Here is a 19,891-nt window from a genome sequence, read left to right on the forward strand (position 1 = left end):
CATGATAGTAATTTAATTTAACATCAAGTATAAAGCAATGTCATTATCAATGGTACTGTATTATCTTATTCTTATCAAATTGGTGAAAATTACCTAGTGTATGCAGTTTGTGCCCACCATTGAGAAATCATTTATTCTGTGCTTATGATTTACAGCAGCCCATTATTATTTCAAGAATATCACAGAACTCTGGTGACTGCCTGGGCCAGAGGCTTGTTTTTGACTCTTGCTTTTTTGTTTTTCATACTAAGATTCTCAGAAAAAAATAGTGAGGGCAAAAAACAGTACATGAAGGACCATTTTTAATGTGTAATACCTGTGCAGTTTCTAACAATACTTACACTGGTTAAATCTGTATTTTACTCTTAGAGCAGGCACAGTGGTCCATTGCAAACACCATCTGACTACAAATCAGAATTGTGAGTCTGGTCCCCAGTTTCTCAGATTAAAATCTACTAACACTGCAATAAGAGTCTTCTTAAACTAGCTCCTAAACTATGAAATATCCTTTTATTGTATTCCTTTATTATGAATATAGCCAGTCTATATTTTAAGTCCAATATGACAATATTACAAACACTTCTCAAAGAAATTTGCTAAAATAGACAAATCACAAAAACCAGAATCTTTATTATCTGTCTAGTAGCCAGTCTGGAACTGGAGATCTTTATTATCTGTCTAGTAGCCAGTCTGGAACTGGAGATCTTTATTATCTGTCTAGTAGCCAGTCTGGAACTGGAGATCTTTATTATCTGTCTAGTAGCCAGTCTGGACCTGGATATCTTTATTATCTGTCTATAAGTAGCCAGTCTGGACCTGGATATCTTTATTATCTGTCTATAAGTAGCCAGTCTGGAACTTGAGATATTTATTATCTGTCTAGTTGCCAGTCTGGACCTGGATATCTTTATTATCTGTCTATAAGTAGCCAGTCTGGAACTGGATATCTTTATTACCTGTCTATAAGTAGCCAGTCTGGAACTGGAGATCTTTATTATCTGTCTATTAGCCAGTCTGGAACTGGAGATCTTTATTATCTGTCTAGTAGCCAGTCTGGACCTGGATATCTTTATTATCTGTCTATAAGTAGCCAGTCTGGACCTGGATATCTTTATTATCTGTCTATAAGTAGCCAGTCTGGAACTGGAGATCTTTATTATCTGTCTAGTCGCCAGTCTGGAACTGGAGCGTTTTCTGTATTTTGCACTGGCCTCCACCTAAAGTTTCTGACAGTCTAACAATAATCTTTATATTACCTTTATATGTCTTTTGCTACTTCTTTAATTATCTCCCTTTAAGGAACATTTTTACTATTTTGATGCTTTAAACACACTGATATTAGCTCTATCTTTTATCAACAATAAATTTCCATGTTCATGTATTTTTTGAAAAAAAAAATCTCGTTTGCAGGCCTACTTCAGCAAGTTATTTGCTTATTTTGTTGAAGTAAGTGGCACATGGAATTATCTTATTGATAGCAAATTATTTCAAATGAAGATCCAGTTTCTGGCTGTGATCTGCAACACATATTACATACCAGCATGTTTGCATATTCTATTTAAGTAAGTGCGGCAAAATACAGTGTTTGCCGATACTCCACTTGCATATTTTGTAGAAGCAGGTGGGGCAAAAGTTGGCAATCAGACTGGTTATTGTATTTGCATGAAGGAAAAATCTTGCAATTTGTCAAAGTTTAAAGACTTATTAACTGGATTATGGAAAAACCCGCAGTCCTCTCCACTAGATAGAATAACAATATACATGTCTATTATGGTAATCTCCTAAATTCTAACAGCATATGGTAACTTATAAATTCAGAAAAAAAACTAATAAAATAAGTTGCTGCTTGTTTATTAATTATTTATATTACATGCTATAAAGATAAAGACCTCAGTTCAACAACTATCGATTGAACAACCTCAATTATCCACCATTGATTTTTCCTAACATTTCAAACACTACTATTTTAAATCAGGTCTTTTTTATCAAGTCAAGGTTCTTTGGAGAAAATAATGCATTAGAAATGTGTGTGTTGGACACATTAACATTTAAGCCTCCTCATCACCCCAATATGGCCTCTCACCGAAACAATTATATGTCATATAGCAATTTTCCTGCTTAAATGGTGGAGGAAGACCCCAGATGCCCCGGCCTCTGTGCATTATTTAATCCCGGCAGGCACCTGGGTAACACAACTGACCTTCCGGAAGCCAGCTGGATGGCTTCCTCACATGAAGACTTCAATGCCCTGAATAAAGCTCAAACCTACATCAGTGAGGGACAAGTGAGCCAAACTCAGCCATGGAGGTCCCCTTACATGACTTACAAAAACATAACTTTTCAAAAGTTCTCAAAAAGTCAAAGAAGTTTCAATTTTTTTCTATTCCAGCTATATGAAAAATACTTAAGTTGCAGTTTTGCTGTGAGGTTTCCCTGACATAATTTAGGTTTTACTGATTTGTAAGCATTTTTCAAAATGATGCAAAAATCTCAAATGGCAAAAGCTTTTGGTTCAGCATCTTCAAACTATTTTCTGTTTTAAACCACTAAGTGCACCACATCATCTTAAAAGAAAAGTTTGACTTTGGTACGCTACACTAACTGATCCAACTATTTTAACAAGAGTGCCAGAATGTCACAATATACGCCCGTCATAGCAAATTTCTTTAAACTAGCACCTGTATTTGCAAATGGAATTTTAATTCTGTGGTTGTGTAGGAATTATTGTAATTCTTTTGTTTTTCCAAGTCCACAAAAAAACAATTCCTTACCAGGTAGAGATACCTTAAAATACACCTAAAATTTGAAAGAAACATCTATGTTGTACCACAGACAAGTGGTCTTGATTTTTCCCTACGGTCAATTATAAAACAAGAGATCACAGAGTGATCTTGGCGCCCACCAAAGTGCCATTTTTGAGTGTTCCAAATTTCAAGACTTATTGACTAGCTCAAGGTCAAATTTCATTTCCGTACACAACACTGAGCATGTGGTCCAAATTCGAAAGCTGTAGCTTGAGAAATGTGAAAGTAGGTCACTAGATCAATTTCAAGGACAAAGTTCTTTGTACACAAAACTATGCATGTGCATCAAGTTTGAAGGCTGTATTTTGAGAAATTTGAAAGTAGGTCACTAGGTCAATCTTGAGGTCAAAGTTTATTTCGGTACACAAAATTATGCAAGTGGTCCAAATTTGAAGGCTGTACTCTTGAGAAATGTGAAAGTAGGTCACTAGGTCAAAATCAAGGTCAAATTACACTTCAGAACACAAATCTATGCATGTGGTCCAAATTTAAAGCCCGTACCTTCAAAAATGTGAAAGTAGGTCGCTAGGTCAATGTCAAGGTCAAAGTTTGTTTCTGTACACAATCCTATGCATGTGGTCTAAATTTGAAGCCTGTAGCTACAGAAATGTGAAAATAGGTCACTAGGTCATTCTTAAGGTCAAAGTTCATTTCGGTACACAAAATTATGCAAGTGGTCTAAATTTGAAGGCTGTAGCACGAGAAATGTGAAAGTAGGTCACTAGGTCAAAATCAAGGTCAAATTTTATTTCGGAACACAGAACTATGCATGTGATCCAAATTTGAAGCCTGTACCTTCAAAAATGTGAAAGTAGGTCACTAGGTCAATGTAAAGGTCAAAGTTTATTTCGGTACACAAAACTATGCATGTGGTCCAAATTTGAAGGCTGTAGCTTGGGAAATGTGAAAGTAGGTCACTAGGTCAAAATCAAGGTCAAATTTCATTTCGGAACACAAAACTATGCATGTGGTCAGAATTTGAAGCCTGTACCTTCAAAAATGTGAAAGTAGGTCACTAGGTCAATGTCAAGGTCAAAGTTTTTTTCTGTGCATAAAACTATGCATGTGGTCCAAATTTGAAGGCTGTAGCTACAGAAATGTGAAAGTAGGTCACTAGGTCAAAATCAAGGTCAACTCATGTCAAGGTTCATCTTGCCACTCAAAACCATACGTGGTCCAAATTTGAATGTTGTAGGTTATTGACAAGAAGATTTTAAAAGCTTTTCCCTATATAAGTCTATATGAACCATGTGACCCCCAGGGCGGGGCCATATTTGACCCTAGGGGGATGATTTGAACAAACTTGGTAGAGAACCACTAGATGATGCTAAATTACAAATGCCAAAGCCCTAGGCTTTGTGGTTTGGACAAGAGGTTTTTCAAAGTTTTTCCCTATATAAGTCTATATAAACCATGTGACCCCCCGGGGCGGGACCATATTTGACCCTAGGGGTATAATTTGAACAATCTTAGTAGAAGACCACTAGATGATGTCACATACAAAATATCAAAGCCCTATGCCCTGTGGTTTTGAACAAGAGGTTTTTCAAAGTTTTTCCCTATATAAGTCTATATAAACTATGTGACCCCTGGGGCGGGGCCATATTAGACCCCAGGGAAATAATTTGAATCATCTTGGTAGAGGACCACTAGATGATGCTTCATACCAAATATCAAAACCCTAGGCTCTGTGGTTTTGGGCAAGAAGATTTTCAAAGTTTTTCCCTATATAAATCTATGTAAATTATAGAAATAAACAAAGGGCCATAACTCACTCAAAAATTGTTCAACCAATCTCAGGGGGACACAACTAGGGTACCAAAACATCATTCTGACGAAGTTTGGTCAAAATCCCCCTGGTAGTTTCTGAGGAGATGCGGTAACGAGAAATTGTTAACGGACGGACGGACGGAAGGACGACGGACAACGGACGCAGAGTGATTTGAATAGCTCACCATCTGATGATGGTGGGCTAAAAAGTTACAATATAAGTTATTCATAGTAACAACTAAGGGAAGTTAATCTTAAAAAAAATAAAAATAAAAAAATAAAAAAAATTCTAAGTCCACACAAAAATCCTTACCAGGTAGAGATAGGTAGAGATAGGTCAAAATACGTCTCAAAATTGGATGTAACATGCATGTTGTACTACAAAAAAGTGGTCTCGATTTTTTCCTACGAATGGTAATGAAAAAGTTACAATATAAGCTATTTATAGTAACAACAAAGGGAAGTAATTCTAAAGAAGGGACCTGCACACAACACTCCGTCTCATGGTGGTGAACATTAGTGCCAAGTTATATCAAAATCCCTCTATGCATGAAGAAGAAATGCTCCGGACATTCTTGTATCTGAATTTTGGCCTCTAAGTGTGACCGTGACCTTAGACCTAGGGACCTGGTTCTTGCGCATGACACTCCGTCTCATGGTGGTGAACATTTGTGCCAAGTTATAGCAAAATCCCTCCATGCATGAAGAAGAAATGCTCCAGACAAAGTATTCATTCTTGTATCCTTTGACCTCTAAGTGTGACCTTGACCTTAGACCTAGGGACCTGGTTCTTGCGCATGACACTCCGTCTCATGATGGTGAACAATTGTGCCGGACAAAGTCATTCTTGAATTTGACCTTTTACCTCTAAGTGTGACCTTGACCTTAGACCTAGGAACCTGGTTCTTGTGCATGACACTCTGTCTCTTGATGCTGAACAATTGCGCCAAGTTTCATCAAAATCTCTCCATGCAAGAAGAAGATATTCTCCTGACAAAGTCTGTGGATGCTGCCTACCCAGCTGCCCATCAGTCCGCCCACCAGGGGCGTTTCCATAATATGTCCCATTTTTTAAACGGGCGTATAAAAATGAACAAAAAAGGCCTCATTTAGTATGGTTTATAACAATAACAGCTTCACCATTATATAGTTACAACTAGGTGTTTCCTGACACAACCGGGAACTACATGTTATACGGGAACTACATGTTATACATACATTTTAATGTTTGCACTAAACAATCACATAAAACAAGTTATGTAAAAGACTCCCACTGTGCACTTCAATACTCTCCTTCAAGTGCTCCTAAACTTGAAATGTGACAAAAATATACACAACTTACATATTTTGGCAAATAAACATCTCCAATTTTTCTCATTTTTTTTTTTTACAAGATCGTCTGAAATCAAGAATTAAAATAAAAACCCAAAACAACTAGAATGATGGATAAAATGAACATGATAGTTTCATTTTGAAACAAAAGGATCTGTTACAGATCTATTGACACCTTTTATACACAATCACCTAGTTATGCTGGAGACAAATATATCAATTTTACGAATGATTGATTACTAATTACTTTTTGTAAGCTATCGTTTCAGAAACAAAATAAAGACATATTACAACATGCTTTTTTAAATGGATTTCAACAATACTTGACAACGACACTAATTTTTTTACATTGTGTTAAAATCAATTTTAATTTTACAAATTTTCAGTGCTTTTGAAGAGGTCAAGTAAGTGTATCAGATAAAATTTGAAGTTCATAAAACATAAACAGATTACAGATGATATACATTGTGCAATGATCTTGAAAAAAATTCAACTGAATGCCATTATTGAAATGTTTGTTCCGCCTGTGTCATCTTGTGATTATATCAACAACAGCATATTTACCAATAGATTTAACAAAGGAACACAGTGGAAAACATACCATTAATAGAATATATACAAACAAACTCGTTAGAATGAACATGTTTAAATCATAAAACAACAGTTTCAAAACAATGCAAGAATCTATTATGCATATGGGAGGGTAAAAAAACAATGACTCTTAGAAAGTAAGTATGTTTATAAGGTATACTTTCAAGCAATATATATTTGTAATCTAGTATTATGAAAAGGAAAATGCTGCAGAGCCAAGACATACTCTCTCAAATTAAACTTCACTAGGGATTAACTCCGGTGACCTCTAATTGGGAAAACTGAGCTAACACCTTTATCATAATTTTCATGCAACTTTCTTGTATTGCAAAATCATGGTCATGTAACACACTTTGGAAAAATAGAGCAAGAATCATATTTTTTGTCAATCACTGCCTATAAATAGACTGTCATTTGGATATAGCTGTTAAACTCTTGACTCCAAACATCTTTAAAATTTGACAAACAGCTTATGGTTTACCATTCATGCCTTCATAAATAAACAAGTAATAATCTTATTTAAGTCAAATAACTTCCTATAAAGTACACTATGACTGGCAAATATACAAAATACATAAGCTGAAGTAAGACCCATTCAATATAGTAATACCATCTATTTTCTTAAACGCCTTTTCAAGAGTACAAATACGCAACAGTAATTTTTGTCTGTATTTGCGACTAGCAACTTCATGTACAAAATCATTAAGGATTAATTTTTCAAGGATTTTGTGACTTTGTAAATCCCATTAAAATAAATGAAATGAAATTCCAGTGCTCTCATTTATCTTCAAAAGTTAAAATCATTTTGGTCAAAACCATGAAATAAAAAAAAAAACATGCTGCATGTAAAAACTTTAAGGTAAATTGAGGTTTACGATGACAACAACCCACACAGTATATTATACATTGTTTTTTTACTGTTTTGTTACGTAATCAACTGTCAAACAGTCGTGTTGTCATGGTCAGAATGACTCTGTTTATTTAGTATAAATGAATGTGAAAAAATGTTAATTAAAATATCTCATTTAATACCAAGTGTCTCATTACCAAAGTGACAAAAAAAATATATAAATGAATTTCCAAAAAATACCTAATAAACTATCAAATACAGAATATCCCTAAACCTACAGACAACACCTTTTCACCAAACAGCAGCATTATTTTAAAGTGGAACTTTTCATCAGACTGCTGAAGAATCAATGAGGTTTTCATTTTTTTTTGCAAGTAAATATATTTCATCTTGCTGCAGTTATAAATAATCTCTAAAGTTCAACAACCAAAGCAGTTTATAGGAACAATAATATAAAAAAAAATACTTATATTTCGGTATAGAATTCATGCAATACAGAAACAGACACTTATTTCAAGTTCGTTTAGCAAAATACAAAAATTCAAATATATAAATATAATCCAATGTTCACTTACTCTATAATGACACAGTATTTCCTTAATTAAACTATAAAATGCATCATAGTTATATGAACCTTCTGGTTGCTGGAACATGTACAATTTCACACTGTTTCAGATAAACACTTACTGCAACTTCTTTAGATCCAATAGTTTAGACAAAATCTTCCTTATTTGAAAAAAAAAAGTTTTCAACTGGATGTATTCAATTTCTTCAACAAAAACACTGACAGTATGTAAATTAAGACAAAAGGTTAACTCCCAGTACCTGACAGTTACACACAAGTGACACCAATTAAAGCTGGTCTGACAGGTGTAATTATACCCGAGGCAGACACAGATCTATTTCAATGATATACGACTAAGAATTAATCATTTAGTTATTTTCCATTATTTATTTTCCATTATTTATATAAATTTTCACTTTTGAAATTGAATACATCATTCTGTAATAGTGGGTTGTGAGGCAGCACAATGAAGTTGGACATTGTGCTTATCTGCTACAAGCAGACATTGCAAAATAATTAAAAACATACTAAACCTGAACACATATAATACTGAGGCAATTCCAAAGGGGCTTCTGTTGATGGAAATATACTGAGGCAATTCCAAAGGGGCGGGTTCTGTTGATGGAAATATACTGAGGCAATTCCAAAGGGGCGGGTTCTGTTGATGGAAATATACTGAGGCAATTCCAAAGGGGCGGGTTCTGTTGATGGAAATATACTGAGGCAATTCCAAAGGGGCACCTGTTGATGGAAATATATTTTTGTAACAGTAACATCATCACTTTATTATTTTACACTACATTGTTAATATCTTCATTCGATGAAAAATTAACTTTCTTTCTCTTGACAAAAAGCATTAAAGGTAAGTGATTTCAAGCATTCAATGAATTTATCTGATTAAAGTTGAGTTTTAAACTGATTATAGAGCATGTTGCACAATATGATTGCTTCGTGGATTCACACCAGGTTCTGTTTGAAGACTTGTCTCAGAAAACTGAAACTAAATCTGAATAATTTCATTAAATGCCTATTTTTATACAATGACATATTCAATGGCATTGTACATAATAAATAATAATAACAATATTAATAATGACAATAATAATAACAGCCTTATTTTAACAAACAGTCATGACTGCACCCCTCCCCTTGAGGTCAGTTTACCTCGATTGCGAATACCAGTCTCAGTCTCAGAATTCAACAAACATTATTTAGATTAAGAACTATGGGTATGGATGCTTTTGCAACTGACAAAGGAATAGAGATCTTCTGAAGGTCCACTATTGGTAAACTGTGAAGCGAAAGTTCCAAGCCTTTTTGGCAAGCCTCAGCAACCCCTGCAGGCGGATAGACGATGTACTATAGGTTTGTTTTCCAAGCTGAAAAGGTCAGGTGCTGAACAATAATGCTGGACTTGTCTAGATTAATTGTAAACATGACTGATGATGTCAGACCAACACACATCCTCTCACTCCTACACTGTGTCTGAACTTACTACTAAGAGGTAGTAAAGTAGTTATTCACTGTATATGGTCCACTTGAATGTAGTCTATATCAGTATACAGTGGCGTCCCAATCCCCCAACTAGTAAAGGCCATTTTCAGGTCAGATGTAATTGATGCCTGACTAGAATTAGAAGAGGAACATCATTCTTTGGATGATTTTAAGCAATGTATGTGCTTTCAAGCCTGTATGAACTGCTAGAAAAATGTATTTCCTGACATCTATCTAAGCAATATCAGCAGTTTCATCACAAACAATGTCTTCTTTAAATTATGGTCAAACCTATGTGTTCTATTTTTTGATTGCAAATAGACAGACTTTAAAGACAAGGGTAGTTTTACAAAAAGTGAAAGACTGAAAATGCTGAAAACAAAAATATACACTGTTATCTTTATATAGAAAATAATAGTAGACAGATTGAATACCTTAATCTAAATCCAAGAATAATCTGAATATCTCAGAAAGAAAGCATGGATACCCACGACTTTAACAGTTTCAGTCTGTTCTATATGATATAACCGAATTATACAGTAACTAGATGTGTGTCCATAGGAAACTGATGCCCACAACTTACTGTTACTATACATGGTTTCATCTGTCTTTAGGTGAAATATTTTTTAAGATACATGCAACACAAACATGCAACGTATGTAATAATCTTTTGATGTTTTATGACTCTAGGTCAAATACTTTTTGGGATACATGGGACACAAACGTTTAGGCCCAGGAAGTTCATGCATATTTTTGACTCCAGTCAATGGCTATAACTTTGATTGAATAATACCTTCATGACTTTAGGTCAAATATTTTTTAAGATAAATTCAACACAAACTTTATGTGTATTTTTCACTAAGTCAAGGACCATAACTCTAATATGGCTGAGTGAAATCCAAAACAAAACATCAGGTGCACAACTTCACATGAAATATAACAATCCTCTATTAATGTTTTATGACTCTAAGTCAAAAAACTGTTTTGAGATACATGCAATACAAACTTGTATGCCCTTTATGCATATTTTTGACTAAATCAAGGGCAGTAACTCTGGTCTGACCAAAAGAAATCCCAAACAAACCCCAGGTGCACAACTTCACATGCTGAATATTATGTCTGTTATGTTTCATGACCCTAGGTCAAGTATGTTTTAAGATTTGTGTGACACTTTCATGCCCTTTTATACATATTTTTTGACTAAGTCAAGGGCTATAACTCTGGTTTGGCGGAGTTAAATTTTACATGCCAAATAATATTCTTATATTGTTCCATAATCCTTGATCAAATACTTTTTGAGATACATGAAATAACTCTGCTATGGCTATGTGAAATCCAAATTAAAAAAAAAACAACAGGGGCATAACTTCACATGCTGAATGACAATTCTGTGAAGTTTGATTAATCTTGGTCAAATATTTTTTGAGATACGAATGACACAAATTGGGACGGACGGATTAACATATTTTTGACAAAGTAATGGGCCATAACTCGTCTGGTAGTGTAAAAAAAACTTTGGTGTGTGTGTGTGGAGGGGGGAGGGGAGGGGTTAGTCGTGTGAAAAAAAATATATATATGATAAAAAATGTGCCATTTTTGTCACTTGCTTAGTATATTAAAACTAGAGTGCCGCCAAGCGGGGCAATATACGCCCGAAGGCTTACATCATAGGATGGGAGCAAAATTTTAAGAACTTGACTGTTGTAGCCCCAAAGGACTGGAACAACAAAAGGATAACTTCAAAAAAAACAAATCTAAGTCCACAAAAAAAATATTCAAAGTGTACAAAAAAATCCTTATCAGGTACAGGTATGTAAAAATACACCTTAAAATTGGAGGTACCATCCGTGTTATACCACAGAAAAGTGGTCTCGGTTTTTCCCTACAGCCAATAATAAAAAAGTTTCAAAATAAGCTATTTATAGTAACATAAAAGGGAAGTAATTCAAAAAAAATTATTGTAAGTATAAAAAAAGAGATCTGCCAAATAAAAACAAGAGCACTGCAATGCAGAGCAATATACACAAAGCAAAGTCATATATGACCTTTGACCCTTAAGCAGGGCTTTCGGTAGGTTCTGAAACTCAAGTCATTGACTCTTCAGCCTAAATTTTCAAGAGTCAAAATCAGATTTTCAAGAGTCAGAGTCAGATTTTCAAGAGTCAAGATTAGCTTTTCAGGGGTCAAGCTATACTTTTATTAATGCAACTCTCATAGACATTATCTAAAACAAGTACATTAGTCATTACAGATTTTTTTCAGCAAATTCATATTTTAGTTGTCTTATTTTGCACATTGCCTAGAAATGCGTGGGTTTGGTGTTTTACTTTATTCTTGGCAAATTCTTCTAAATTAGAACTAAGAGTGATCATATTTTTCTTAAATGCAGACTTTTTATTGTCTTTTTATTTAGATTGTACTAGAAAAGTCTTAAGAAATGATAAAAATGTCCGAAAATGGCGGTCGCGAAAACGAGTGACAAATACGGAAAACGAAAGTAAACATTAAAAATTCTTGCTAAAATACCTGTTTTAAATTTAAATTTTTTCACCATACCACGTATAATTTCTGCTTATTTAAAGCATTTATTTTTTTTGCCCAAAGAAAAACCTCGGCAATGATAATGAATTTATTATAGACCGTGACGGCCGACCGGCTCATGTAATCGTGTCAAGCACACAAATAATTACCAAGTAATACAAACATGTTAATCTTGGGCTGCATTGTTTACCAATTAACATTTACACATTGATCAATAAACACCTTTGATAATGACAGGTCATTATTGTACTCAATACAAACCGCGAGATGATTACGTGTCAGTCGGCGCGTGGCGTGATTGACATCTGTCAGTAGCTAATTAACATACGACGCTCCGCCTATTGCCATACTTCCGTTTGTGCTGGCAACAATATTAAAATTCACTGAGATTTTGATTGATACGGGGCAGAACTTTCTAACTCGAGACGCATCAAAGTAAATTTCTGCGAGACAAGCCGACGCATGGGGCATATTTTATGCGGGTCAAATACAAGTTTTTTCTCTATTTTCGCGGGTCAAAACCCGGGACCTCGGGTCAACCGAACGCCCTGCCTTAAGTGTGACCTTGACCTTGAAGCGGGTCATCCGGAAGATGCGCTCTGCACATCGTCTTGGTGTGGTGAACATCTGTGTCAAGTTTCTTTGAAATCCTTCAAGGGGTTCAAGAGTTACAGAGCGGACACGAAACAAAGTGATATGACTTTTGACCCCTAAGTGTGACCTTGACCTTGAAGCAAGTCATCCGGAACATGAGCTCTGCACATCGTCTTGGTGTGGTGAACATTTGTGTCAAGTTTCTTTGAAATCCTTCAAGAGGTTCAAGAGTTACAGAGCGGACACGAAAAAAAGTGATAAGACCTTTGACTCCTAAGTGTGACCTTGACCTTGAAGCGAGACATCCAAAACATGCGCTCTGCACATTGTCTTGGTGTGGTGAACATTTGTGTAAAGTTTCCTTGAAATCCTTCAAGGGGTTCAAGAGTTACAGAGCGGACACGAAATTGCTAACGGACAGAAGGACACCAGCGTCATAACATAATACGTCCCTTCGGGCGTATAAAAATTATCTCTATTTTGTAAGGTTATGGAGTTTATAAAACAATTTGTATCAATTATGTAATATTCTATGTACTTACTAAGTGAAAATTTATATAAATTAAATCAATTTGTCACAATTAATTCATAGACTGCTTGACTTCTTGTACCAATTTTACTTTTTTGGTTTTGGTTTTGTCCATACCATAAAACAAGTATAGTAACCTACCATAATGATTGTTGTAACTGTAACTGTTAGAGAATACATGAAAGAAAATATATGTAATATTAAAACTAGAAATGTGTCCATGGGACACAGATGCCCCCACTACATGACAAAGGACACAAATTTTTTCCTAGGTCAGGGGCCATAACTCCTACAATACTGAATGAATCCAGACATGAAACCCCAGGTGCACAACCGCAAATGCTGACCAACATTCCTTTAAACTTCGGTGACTCTAGGTCAAATACTTTTGGAGCTACGCGCGACACAACATTAAAATGACCAATTTTTAACTAAGTCAGGGGCCATAACTCCTACATGACTGAATGAATCCAAACGCGAAACCCTAAGTGCACAACTGCACATGCTGACCAACATTCCTGTAAACTTTGGTGACTCTAGGTCAAATACTTTTGGATCTACGTGCGACACAACATTAAAATGATCAATTTTTAACTAAGTCAGGGGCCATAACTCCTACACGACTGAGTGAATCCAGACGCAAAACCCCAGGTGCACAACTGCACATGCTGACCAACATTCCTGTAAACTTTGGTGACTCTAGGTCAAATACTTTTGGAGCTACGCGCGACACAACATTCTCGGAAGGACTATTCTCTGAATAGTGGAGCTAAAAATAAATGGACAGGCAGAGGAATAAGCAACAAGACTGTGTGACTCCAAGACAGAGAGATAAATAAACAGGCAGAGGAATAAGTAACATGATTGTGTGACTCTAAGACAGAAAGATAAATGGACATGCAGAGGAATAAGTAACAGACTGCGTGACTCCAAGACAGAACTAGAACTGTCACAGGAGTGACTTATACCCCCACAATACGGTCTTGTCACAGAAGAATGGCAACCATAAGAAATTTTATAATACTTAGAATGATATATAGTGAAAATACATCAAAAGTAACCTTAAATTCTAAGTAAAAGGGGGCATAATTCATGAAAAATTGGTGTCAGAGTTATGCACCTTGTGTCACATGATGCGGGTGATAAGGTGGAACATCTATTTTAAGTTTGAATCAAATCCATTTAGTAATAACTGAGATATAGTGAAAATGCATCAAAATTAACCTTAAATTCTAAGAAAAAGGGGGCATAATTCATGAAAAATTGGTGTCAGAGTTATGCACCTTGTGTCACATGATGTGTGTGATAAGGTGGAACATCTATTTCAAGTTTGAATCAAATCCATTTAGTAATAACTGAGATAGCAAAAGTGACTCCTATATAGCCCCCCACCCCACACAAACATGTTTGGTTGGGGTATAAAGATAAATGGACAGGCAGATGAATAAGTAACAAGATTGTGTGACTCCAAGACAGAAAGATAAATGGAGAGACAGGAGAATAAATAACAAGATTGTGTGACTCCAAAACAGAAAGATAAATGGAGAGACAGGAGAATAAATAACAAGATTGTGTGACTCCAAAACAGAAAGATAAATGGACAGACAAAAGAATAAGAAACAAGACTGTGTGACTCCAAAACAGACAGACAAGAAGATGAATATGGCACAAACTATATACCTCCCTTAGGTCAGATGACAAAAAATGGTTCTCATAAAGAATGTCATCAAAGTCTTTCTTACAGTTCAAAATCTCATGTGAACAAGGTAGACCAAGTTTTTTGTTGTAAATCATAATAATGTAGGAATCAATGTTGAAATTGTCAATTTCTATTTCAAAGAGATTATATTTAATCTAGAATTGGTATAATGACAATTATGAAATTATGATCCTTATGTACTGATGGTCTACAATGATAGTGTGATACACAATCACAAAATATTGTTGAACTATGGTTAAAATGTGTCAAACATGACCCTTGGGCTGGTCACAACCACTTATGTGACCTGATAAGATGGCTGATAATTAAAACGCTTCAAGTAAAAACACAATAATATTAAATGACAGGCTTTTAAAAGTTTTTTTATCTGATGTTTTACTCAGTACTGTATAATCATTATTATTTAATAGGCACACTTTTAGCTAGCACAAACCCAATGGAACAAGCAACTCTTGATAAGATAGCGATTTTGGAGGTCAGAGTTACACACAGAAAGGTACTGCATGACCTTGACCTTTGACTATATACATACTTTACAGCTTCCAGTAGAGTATGCCATGGTGATTTAATGAGTTTGTTAAGGTTTAGAAGTGTATCACCAAACCACAGAAATATTTTGTAAAAGAGCAGCATCTTTACCAACAATCTTACTTGTCCATTACATGTTTTACCCTAGTCTGTGTTCAGACCCTGTGTTTTGTTCACAGGAGGTAACTCCTGAGGCTATTCAAATTTTATATAATTATGTCCCTTTTCTTCTTAAAACACTGGGTCAGAGCCAAGACTAATGAAGTTAAAATATATAACAAAATTATTATAAAAAAAAAATTATCTAGTTCGTAGCAAGACTTGTTTTATCCTATTGTCCTGTACAACTGCATACTTAAAATATTCTCAAAAAGTTGTCCCCCTTTTAAAACAAGAGCTGTCTCCGTAGGATGACACATGCCCCCGATGGCACTTTGAATGAATAGTTATGGCCGATGTTAGAGTTTAGGACCTTTGACCTATGGAGCTGGGTCTTGCGCGAGACACATCATCTTACTGTGTCACACATTCATGCATAGTTATTTTAAAATCCATGCATGAATGACAAAGATATGGACCGGACATGCCCATCAAAGCACTATCATGAAAAATGATCTTTAACGTCTAAGTGTGACCTTGACCTTTGAGCTACGGACCTGGGTCTTGCGTGTGACACGTCGTCTTATTGTGGTACACATTCATGCCAAGTAATTTGAAAATCCATCCATCGATGACAAAGATATGGACCGGACACGCCCATCAATGCACTATCCTTTAACATCTAAGTGTGACCTTGACCTTTGAGCTACGAACCTGGGTCTTGCGCACGACACGTCATCTTACTGTGGTACACATTTATGCCAAGTTATTTGAAAATCCATCCATCCATGACAAAGATATGGACCGGACACGCCAATCAATGCACTATCCCAGGGTCCACGCTTCTAGGCGACGTGAGCGAAGTGGTCGCTTTTTTTCTGATGACTTCGCTCTGTTTGTACAGAAAAGCGAAAAACAAGTCGCCCTAAAATCTGGCGCCCGAGGCAGTTATCATACATGTATATATCACATCTATCAGCTTCTAATCAGCTTGTAAAAACATTACATAATCAATTAGCGAAACTTCTCCCGTTACGGGTTGTGAACTTCACGTGTCAACAAAGTATGCTCCGCCTATCACCGAATATCGTTAGGATGATTTTAATTGGTCGAAAACTTTGGAAACACCAATCAAACGAGGCGAAACAAAATTGCCTTTAATTGATTTTGTGCATCACGGATAAAAAGTGTGTGCATCACGTGTGAAAACAAACAACTAAAAACTGTCAAAAGTAGGGTAAATAAAAACAAAAACACAAGTATGTCGGCGCAAGAGTCAGTAGCTGGTTATAGGATGATAGCCCATTGCAAATTGACCGATAGGGCCTAAAGAAAAGCTCTGAATAATAACCAGAGTTGTTCGTAATGTATGGTTTTAATTGCGGCTGCCAGACGTAAATATTCTCGTGTTATACATAAATTAAATTGAAATTCAGACAACATGTATTTAATTTCAATCAGTCACAATCAATTTTAGATAAGAACACATTAGCTTTTATCTTTTTGTTAAAGTTTTTTGAAAACGAAAGTAGGCTGTCAGAATGTCTGCTCGCGGTGACAACTTGCCGGTATTTCATGGACATTTTTCTTAATTTTCTTCAATAAAAGGTATTGTCATTGTAGACTTTGATATTAGATACTGTCCAGTGCCGTTAAATTTTCTTTCCATCATCACAATTTGTCAAATATATTCTTTAGACTCGAGAATTGGGCAATGCTTATGAGTGTATCAGTATCCGGACATAAAATTTTGGATATCCGGATTTTGACCAGCTGGGGTTTGAAACAGGGGTGTGCATGGATAAGAATTGAAAAATAATTTTCTATTGTTAGTTTTGACTGGTGGAAGGAAGATGAGCCCGGCAAATCGCACTGTGTTATATGTAGACTGGCAAAATTTGATAATGCAATGCAAGGGGTCATGACACATGAGCCGAACAGCAAATAACACTACACATGCCTGTTATAATACTGATGGTGATTTAGTATTATTTATGAATGTTTCAAACTACTGCATAAATACATGCTCACTGTGTGTGTTTGTATTTGATACTTGGTATTTTGTACTTATTTATAAGTAAAATATGTGTTGTTTTGAAATGTTATTCCTTTGTGCTGTACCATCAAAACTGTAATATACGGTTTAATTAATGACTGTTTTGACCCGCAGCCTCACTTCTCCCTGTTCTGAGAAAACTTCTCCCTATTTTCACTGAAGGGAGAAGTCACTTCTCCCAATTTTTCTGGGCTAGCTTGAACCCTGTATCCTTTAACGTCTAAGTGTGACCTTGACCTTTGAGCTACGGACCTGGGTCTTGCGCACTGCACGTCGTCTTACTGTGGTACACATTCATGCCAAGTTATTTGAAAATCCATCCATCGATGACAAAGATATGGACCGGACACGAAAATTGCGGACAGACGGACAGACTGACAGACCGACAGACGGACAGACAGACAGACGGTTCAAAAACTATATGCCTCCCTTCGGGGGCATAAAAAGATTGCCATTTGTAAAGAAATAAAAACAAGAAAAGCGGCAATGCCACGAAACCAGGTTTTCAACACTTTTCATAAGAATAAACAAGAGTGCCAGAATGTCACAATATACGCCCGTCACAGCAAATTTCTTTACTCTAGCACCTGTATTTGCAGATGCAATTTTAATTTTGTGGTTGTTTAGTAATCATTGTAATTCTTTTGTTTTTCTAAGTCCACAAAAGAACTCCTTACCAGGTAGAGATACCTTAAAATACACCTAATATTAGAAAGTAACAACTATGTTGTACCACAGAAAAGTGGTCTTGGTTTTTCCCTACGGTCAATTATAAAAAAGTTACAATATAAGTTATTTATTGTAACAACTAAGGGAAGTTAATCTTAAAAAAAAAAAAAAAAAAAAAAAAAAAAAAAAAAATTGTAAGTCCACACAGAAATCCTTACCAGGTAGAGATTGGTCAAAATACACCTCAAAATTGGATGTAACATGCATGTTGTACTACAGAAAAGTGGTCTCGATTTTTCCCTACGTCTAGTAATGAAAAAGTTACAATATAAGCTATTTATAGTAACAACAAAGGGAAGTAATTCTAAAGAAGGGAACTGCGCAAGACACTTCGTCTCATGATGATGTATAATTGTGCCAAGTTACATCAAAATCCCTCCATGCATGTAGAAGATATGCTAACCCTAACCCAAACCTAACCCTATTTTTAGTAACAATGACCTTGACCTTGATCCCAGAAACCCCAAAATCTATCCCAAGCTACAACTTTATATAAGTTTTCTATACACCAGGTTTCATCATGATAGCTCATTCCTAAGTTAAGTTATTGACCGGAAACCCTTTTCTATTTTAAGTAACAGTGACCTTGACCTTGACCCCAGAAACCCCAAAATCAATCCCAGCCTTTGTCTTGATATAAGCTACATACATACCAAGTTTTATTCAAATATCTTTACCGAAACAAAAGTTATTGACCGGAAACACCTGAGTTTGACGCCGCCGCCTGCCCGACCGACATCTACCCCAATCTAATAACTCGGGTTTTCGTTGAAAACCTGGTTAATAAACATTGATGAAAACTACGTTAAACCTAGATATGTGAATTTTCAGCAATGGGACTTTGTTGTCAATGCATCAAACCAAGATATGCAACAGTTCTTTGAAAATGGTAAGTTTTTAAAGGTGCTGAAATATTGAAAAGTGTGACCCCTTTATGTTGTCCTTTTCTGGAATAAAATGTATATAACTGTTTATTGACGATCTTATTGTAGAGTGATATACATGTCTTATATGCTGTTGAATTTCCATGTAAAACAACTCTTTCTTTCTATAATTTGGTGTTCTTTGAATTTCCCTTTTCAAAATATGGAGATAAATGTTAACAGCTTACAGTTACAATATGGCATGGTTATTTAACAATTTTGTGCACATCTTGAAATATATAACATCATGGTGATTTTACGATTTTGTGTACAACTTACAGCAAAGTATAGCATGGTAATTAACAGAGTTGTGAACAGTTTACAGTTTTTGCAAACAGGTTACAGCACAGTATGGCATAGTAAATTATTCAATTTGTGCATATCGCACAGTATTAAACATTTTTGAGCACAGGTTACAGTATAGTATCACATGGTAATTTAACAAATTTGTGCACAGCTTACATTACAGTATGGTATGGTAGTTTAACATTTATGTGGATAGCTTATAGTATCACTATCAGTTTTGTGTACTGCTCAAAAAACAGTATGGCATGATAATTTAACAATTTTGTGAACAGCTTATAATACAGTATGGCCATATAATTAAACAATTTTGTGCACAGCATATAATAATGTATGGCATGGTAATTTAACAATTTTGTGCACAATATATAGTACAGTAAGGCATAGTAATCTAACAACTTTGTCCACAGTTTAAATGACAGTGTAACATGGTAATCTTACAAATTTTATCCAAAGACAGTAC

At 35.4% G+C, this 19,891-nt stretch overlaps 1 protein-coding gene across 6 annotated transcripts in view; it reads right to left on the bottom strand.

Moving 5' to 3' along the window:
- LOC123533205 (titin homolog) overlaps positions 1–19,891 on the bottom strand; it is a 195,083-nt gene that overhangs the window by 165,420 nt on the left and 9,772 nt on the right. For 5 of the 6 annotated variants that reach the window (XM_053519537.1, XM_053519536.1, XM_053519534.1 and 2 more), the window contains exon 1: positions 7,923–8,015. The exons of the other annotated variant lie outside the window; for it this stretch is intronic. In XM_053519537.1, the coding sequence (XP_053375512.1) occupies positions 7,923–8,000 (78 nt within the window). In that variant the 5' untranslated portion in view covers positions 8,001–8,015. Of the gene's footprint in view, positions 1–7,922; positions 8,016–19,891 lie in introns of those variants that run through there. 6 annotated transcript variants of the gene reach the window in all.

This window comes from Mercenaria mercenaria, chromosome 12 (genome assembly GCF_021730395.1).
Source record: "Mercenaria mercenaria strain notata chromosome 12, MADL_Memer_1, whole genome shotgun sequence".
NCBI classification, from domain to species: domain Eukaryota; kingdom Metazoa; phylum Mollusca; class Bivalvia; order Venerida; family Veneridae; genus Mercenaria; species Mercenaria mercenaria.